Source organism: Nesoenas mayeri (genome assembly GCF_963082525.1).
Source record: "Nesoenas mayeri genome assembly, chromosome: 8".
Classification (NCBI taxonomy): domain Eukaryota; kingdom Metazoa; phylum Chordata; class Aves; order Columbiformes; family Columbidae; genus Nesoenas; species Nesoenas mayeri.
Genome location: NC_137554.1, coordinates 29,558,438 through 29,565,581, shown reverse-complemented (window position 1 = coordinate 29,565,581; position 7,144 = coordinate 29,558,438). Strand labels below are relative to the sequence as shown.

Sequence of the window (7,144 nt, the reverse complement as noted above, 5' to 3'; positions counted from 1 at the left end):
CTCATACCTAAAGAAGCTTATTTTTTCCAGTTCCCTATGCTTATTATTTTTAGGGCCCCTAAAACAATCTGCAAATGATCATGATGGACATCCCCAAAGTGCAGGACGCAGAAGCTGTCCACCATCCCCACTGCACAGGCACCTTGTAGCAGCAAGCTTGGCTCACCAGGCTGATGCTCAGCAGAGAAAAACATGAAGAAAAAGAAAGAAATTTCTCAGACAGGCACTAGCCAGTTTTCATTTAACTTTGGCAGCAGGCAGCACCCCTAACCCCATAAACTCTTACCACCTGTGGCACAACTGGTCCATACTAGATACATGGCTCTCCCCAAAGCACAGATTTCCCTTCCTCAGCAGCCTCCACAAAACAAACCCCACCTTCTCTTGGCTCATGGTTCCACCTGGTTTATATTCATGCCAAATTGGCCCCACCAGGCACCCCTGCAAACATAGAATCACAGAATCATTTTGGGTGGAAGAGACACTCAAGATCATCCAGTCCAACCATTAACCCAACACTGGCACTAAACCATGTCCCTAAGAACCTCATCTCCTGTGTCTGTTCAAGGATGGTGACTCCACCACTGCCGTGGGCAGCCTGTTCCAATGCCCAACAGCCCTTTCTGGGAATAAATGTTTCCTTATATCCAGTCTAAACCTCCCCTGGTGCAACTTGAGGCTGTTTCCTCTGGTGCTGGTGCTTGTTCCTTGGGAGCAGAGCCCGACCCCCCCCTGGCTCCAAGCTCCTTCCAGGCAGTTCAGAGATCAGAAGGTCTCCCCTCAGCTTCTGTTCTCCAGCTGAACCCCCCAGGTCCCTCAGCCGCTCCCATCACACTTGTGCTCCAGCCCCTTCCCCAGCTCCATTCCCTTCTCTCAACTCACTCCAGCACCTCAAGGGCTTTCTTGTCGTGAGAGGCCCAAAACTGACCCCAGGATTTCGAGGTTTGGCCTCCCCAGTGCCCAGCAAAGGGGACGGTCACTGCCCTGGGCCTGCTGGCCACACCAGGGCTGGTACCAGCCAGGTTGCTGGTGGCCTTTTTGGCCACCTGGGCACATGCTGGCTTATGTTCATCTGCTGTCACCAACACCCCCAGATCCTTTTCCATGGGGCAGCTTTTCAGTTGCTCTTCCCCAAGGCTGTAGTGTTGTCTGGAGCTGTTGTGACCCAAGTGCAGGACCCAGCACTTGGTCTTGTTGAACCTCACGCAATTGTCCTCCCCGCTTGGCTTGTTGCCGTTGCAGGGCAGGGCTGTCCCGGAGGGTCGCCGCGGGGTGAGAGAATGAAGAAGCCGGCCGGACAGCAGCAGGATGGGGCGGCAGGACCTCCCGCGCGCTGACGGGCCCTCGCCGATGCTCCCGTGGCCGCTGGCCCTCCTGGCCCTGAGCACATGCTGCCGCTGGGGGCTGGCCAGCGGGGCGGGCGGCACGGTGGCCCAGCAGCATGCTGCCCCCGCCACCCCTTCCTCCTCCTCCTTGTCCTCCTCTTCCTCTGGCCGGGCACCCCTCGACTGGCTCCTCACTGACCGGGGACCCTTCTACCGAGCCCAGGAGTACGTGGATTTTGTGGAGCGCTACCGGCAGGGTTTCACCACCAGGTACAGGATCTACAGGTGAGACACCTTGGATGCCATGTGCTTTAGGGGGCTACGGAGGTCATGGCAGAGTGGAGATAGACCCGCTTTAATCACCCTGTGTGGGAGAGGTGGGTGTCTGCAAGATCCTGCTTTCCTGGGGAATGTAACAGCAGCCCCCCAAGATGCCCATGGCATGGCTGGGATGGGCTTCGGGCAGGGTTTGCCCTAAGTCGGGAGTGATTTGGTTGCGTGGGTTGAGATGGGATCCGCCTGTACGGTGGGAGGCAGAGGGATGCTCCTTTGTCCTTCTGCCATGCGCAAAGACATCTCTGTGCTGAATTACTGACCCTGCCTGGACTGACAGCTGTCAGGGGCGGGATGCTGCAGGGGCTCATGAAAAGCCACCCTGACTGACCCCTGGCACGTCCCCAGTGCTGTTACCTCACAGACCATGGCAGCAGGATGCTACATGCATGGGGGCCAATGCTGGAGGGGGTTTCTTGCTGGTGGAGAACCAAGCTCAGCAGCAGTGGGGTCCAACAACCCCAGCAAAGGGCCACCCCATGACAGCCAGTGTGGGAAACACACTCCATCGCCTCCCAGCACTAATTGAGGCTGTTGCCTCCTGCTAATGAGCCCTTTTCCCTTCCTCTCCTCGCTGATGTGAAGCCCCGGGGGGGTTCCAGCAGTGAGCAAAGCCCAGCACCCCCAGAGAGCTCCTCTCCCTGCTTTCCTACGCACTGATGCTGCCATGCTGAGGGACCCATGTCCTCCAGGGACACTGCTGGTGACGGTGGTGGGACGGGAAGAAGCAGCCGGAGGGATGGCAGCTGGCTTGTGCCTCCTCCAAGGCAGAGAACCTGCCTTTGGGGCTCACTTTGCTTGTGGGATGGGGTGGGCTGCACAGCTCCTGGCCCCCTAGCCCCATGTAGCCTCCCCTCTCTCACCCTCAGCTCTGCTCCTGGCCTCAACATCCCACCTTTTGGCCCCAAAAATCATGATGGGAGGCCACCCAGCACCCACCAAGCCCCTCATCCAGCTCTCCCTCCTCCTCCTGTTCCTCCTTTCCCAACCAGCCCCAACTAAACTGCCTGAAAGCTGCCACCTGGTTTTAATTAGAGCAAAATGACGAAGATGAGGCTGAGGTCAGCCACTGGTTGTGTACGCGGGGACCCACCACCAACCCTACCACATCCCAACACCTCCAGCTTCCCACAAAAAACTGCCAATACTTAAAATCATGAAACCCCCAGATGTCAGATTTTCACCAAGATCTGTAGGAACGCGGTGTTGGGGATGGAGGATGGATTAGGCACATCCAGCCCAGAAGGCTGGAAAGGGCTGTGGCTCTGCCCTGGGCAGGGATTAATGCCTGACAGAGATGCTTGATTAATTAATGTCAGGCATCTCCACTGCTTGTAGCTCATAATGACCATCGATGGTATAGGCTGGATCTATAGCTGGTGACAGCATACATTTGGTCCTTCATCTCTGCTGTGGCAATGGGGAGATCGGGATGGTCCCAGTGGAAGTTTTGCCACCATCCCCCGCCCCAAGGTGGAAAGCGGGGAGAGCGGAAGGGACAGTGTGCATGTAGCACGGCGGGACTGGCTTTGAACCCTCTCCCCACCACCGCTATTCTCCCGCAGAGAGTTTGCTCGCTGGAAGGTGAATAATTTGGCCTTGGAGAGGAAAGACTTCTTCAGCCTGCCCCTTCCCCTGGCCCCCGAATTCATCCGCAACATCCGTCTGCTGGGACGCCGGCCCAGCCCCCAGCAGATCACCGACAGCCTCATCAAAAAATATGGGACCCACTTCTTGCTGGCTGCCACACTGGGAGGTGAGTGATGGGGGTGAGAAAATAAACACCGCGGGAGAAATACAGCCAGTAAGGGGAATGGGTGAGCCCAGCAGCCCTCCAAAAGCATCATGTGTCCCCCCTCCCCAGGAGAAGAGTCCCTGACCATTTTTGTGGACAAGCGCAAGCTGAGCCGGAGGGCAGAGCCGGCCGGGGGAGCCGGGAACAGCTCGGGGGTCTCGCTGGAGACCCTGCACCAGCTGGCAGCCTCCTACTTCATCGACCGGGAGAGCACCCTGCGCCGGCTCCACCACATCCAGATCGCCACGGCCGCCATCAAGGTAGGCGATGGGACGAGGGCAGAGAGGGAGACAGGGACCCCTGGCCATACCAGCGGCCCCCCCAAAGCCGGCTGAGACCCTAAGGCAGCATCACAGCCTGGGGAGGTGGGGCGGAGGGGGACAGCAGGCAAAGTTAAGTGCATCCGTGTTATTTCTGGGAAATTGGGCACGCTAATGAAGGCACATTTTTCAGCAGGCTGCAGGCAGGGCTGCCGCCTGTCAACAAGCCAATTAGCAGGCAATTAGTTCTCCTCTCCAAGCATCCTCTTGCTACGGGGAGTGGGGCACGGCGAGCCTGGTCAGGGGTTATCTGCAGCAGTTTTGGGGGGGTGGCACGTGCCCTGGGTCCCCTCCATGTCCCTGACCGCCTATGGGTCTTCCCCCAGGTGACTGAAACACGGACGGGGCCACTCGGTTGCAGCAACTACGACAATCTGGACTCAGTGAGCTCCGTGCTGGTGCAGAGCCCTGAGAACAAAGTGCAGCTCCAAGGTAGGACCAGGCTGGTGGGGACATGGTGATGGCCGAGTGCCACCACGGGATGCTGGGGGAGGATGCTGGGGAGGATGCTGGCTCCAGATGCTGCTTTTAATTTAAGGGCTGGGGAGGAAAGGGGGATGAAAATAATCAAAGCTGGGCAGGATGAGGTTGTTGCTCGGCTGCCAAGAGGAGCCAAGATCGATGCAGAGCCCAGACAAGTGGCTCCAGAGCAAATTGATATGAAAATCATGCAAGGGTGGAAGCTTGGGGAGAGGGAAGGCTCGCTCCCTCCTCGCCCGGGTGATGTTTTCGAGGGGTTCCTGATGTTCTCAGAGCTGCCTCTCGCTCGCAGGGCTGCAGACAGTGCTCCCCTCCTACCTGCGGGAGAGGTTCGTGGCGGCCGCCCTCAGCTACATCGCCTGCGGCTCGGCCGGGGAGCTGGTGTGCCGCCACAGCGACTGCCGCTGCCGCTGCCAGCCCGCCTTCCCCCGCTGCAACTGCCCCGAGCCCGACGTCCAGGCGCTGGAGAACAGCCTGGCCCAGCTCTGGAGAGCTTGGGAGAGCCACCACAATCAGTTCGAGGAGTCAGGTGAGACCCCACACCAAGCATCTCCTTCCCTGCAAGCCCTCCTTTCGGAGCAGCCCTGGCTGGGTGGTGGGGCTCACCACTTCATCTCACCATGAAGACCTGAGAGCCTGGGTGGAAGGAGGTTGGGTCCAGCCCTACGTTCACCACTTGCTCTCCTGGGTCTGCCAACCCCATCTCTCCCCCTGCAGAGGAGTTTCAGGCCCTGGTGAAGAGGCTTCCTGGGGACCGTTTCCTGAACAGGACGGCCATCTCCCACTTCTGGGCCATGGACCTGGACATCCAGCATCGCTACCAGCAGCTGGGCACCAGCCTGAAGCTACTCTCCAGGAAAACCCACCGACTCATCCGGCGGCTCTTCAACCTCAGCAAACGCTGCCACCGGCAACCTCGCTTCAAACTGCCAAAGGAGAGGTACGTGCTGCGGCATCCCCACCCACACCGGGGACACTGCTCAGAGCCCTGAGCAGGGCTCAGGCCCACGGCCCCGTGGCTGGGACTGGAGGAGCTCCCACCTTGCTGGAGGGATGCCCAGGCATAAGCAGGCAGCTGGGGAGCCCTGAGATGCGGCCCTGAGAGGTTGGGTCCAAGCCTGGAGGTGGGCAATGGGTCTCGGTTCATGGGCGGCCACCAGCAGTGCAGAAAAAACTAACACAAGGTGGGCAGCTCTTCCACAGAATCATAGAAAGGTGTGGGTTGAAAGGGATCTTCAAAGCTCATTCAGTCCAACCCCTGCCATGAGCAGGGACATCTTCACCAGCTCAGGTTGCTCAGAGCCTCGTCTAGCATGGCCTGGGATGTCTCCAGGGATGGTTCATCCAGCACCTCTCTGGCCAACCTGGGCCAGTGTTTCACCACCCTCAGTGTAAACAATTTCTTCCTCATGTCTGGCCTGGCTCTCCCCTCTTTTAGTTTAAAATCTTCACCCCTTGTCCTATCGCAACAGGCCCTGCTAAACAGTCTGTCCCCATCAAGTTGGTCACGCCCCAAAAGATGCCATGTAAGCATCTCTCCTCTCGTGTCTCTTCTCCACCAGGTCCCTCCCTTACTGGTGGAGCCGCGCACAGTCTCTCCTGTACTGCAGCGAGGCCACCGTGCCTGGGACCTTCCTGGAAGAAAGCCACAGTTGCACGTGTCCCTCTGACCAGCCCTCCTGCCAGGGCCCCATCCCGTGTGCCTTGGGCGAGGGAGCAGCCTGTGCCAGCTGTGCTGAGGACAACAGCACCCGCTGCGGGACCTGCAACCATGGCTACGTCCTCACCCAGGGCTTCTGCCGGCCTGAGGTGGCCGACTCACTGGAGCACTACCTGGGGTTGGAGACGGACCTGCAGGACCTGGAGCTCAAGTACCTCCTGCAGAAACGGGACAGCCGCATCGAGGTGCACTCCATCTTCATCAGCAATGACATGCGCCTGGGGAGCTGGTTTGACCCTTCCTGGAGGAAACGCATGCTCTTGACCTTGAAGAGCAACAAGTACAAGCCTGGGCTGGTTCACGTGATGTTGGCCCTCTCCCTGCAGATCTGCCTCACCAAGAACAGCACGCTGGAGCCTGTCATGGCCATCTACGTCAACCCCTTCGGGGGAAGCCACTCAGAGAGTTGGTTCATGCCCGTCAACGAGGGCAGCTTCCCAGACTGGGAAAGGACTAATGTGGATGCCTCTGCCCAGTGCCAAAACTGGACGCTCACCTTGGGCAACAAGTATAAGACCTTCTTTGAAACAGTCCATGTCTACTTGCGGAGCCGCATCAAGTCTCTGGATGACAGTTCCAATGAGACAATCTACTATGAACCCTTGGAGATGTCAGATCCCTCCAAGAACCTGGGTTACATGAAAATCAACAGCTTGCAAGTCTTTGGCTACAGCCTGCCCTTCGAACCAGATGCTATTCGTGACCTGATCCTTCAGCTGGACTATCCCTACACCCAGGGCTCCCAGGACTCGGCCATGCTCCAGCTCTTGGAGATCAGGGACCGGGTCAACAGGTTGTCACCCCCTGGCAAAACTCGCCTCGACCTCTTCACTTGCTTGCTCCGCCACAGGCTCAAGTTGGCCAACAACGAGGTGGCAAGGATCCAGTCCTCCTTGAGAGCCTTCAACGCCAAGCTGCCCAGTGCAGTAGAGCAGGAGACGGGCAAGCTGTGCAGCTAACAGCCGGGGCTGCTCAGGTCTTGGAGCGAGGGGGCCAGGACAAAGGACTCCCCGGGGAGAGAGGGGGGAAATAATGACCCTAAAAATATTAAATCAAGGCCTTACCTTAGTGCCAACCGTGTGCTTCCATGGTACACCCAGCAACCGGCCAAAGAGATGCAGGGCTCGGGGGGATGGAGGATGCGGTACCACAGCAAAGAGATGGCTTGTGC

The 7,144-nt window shown here is 58.4% G+C and overlaps 1 protein-coding gene across 1 annotated transcript; it reads left to right on the top strand.

Moving 5' to 3' along the window:
• Nucleotides 1-1,308: 1,308 nt before the first annotated feature.
• BRINP2 (BMP/retinoic acid inducible neural specific 2) lies at nucleotides 1,309-6,932 on the top strand (the record flags this gene model as incomplete). Its single annotated transcript, XM_080348964.1, has 7 exons — nucleotides 1,309-1,610; nucleotides 3,224-3,414; nucleotides 3,523-3,713; nucleotides 4,100-4,205; nucleotides 4,546-4,782; nucleotides 4,971-5,193; nucleotides 5,816-6,932. 7 exons carry the CDS (start codon nucleotides 1,309-1,311, stop codon nucleotides 6,930-6,932), a joined length of 2,367 nt encoding a protein of 788 aa, XP_080205090.1.
• Nucleotides 6,933-7,144: the final 212 nt, after the last annotated feature.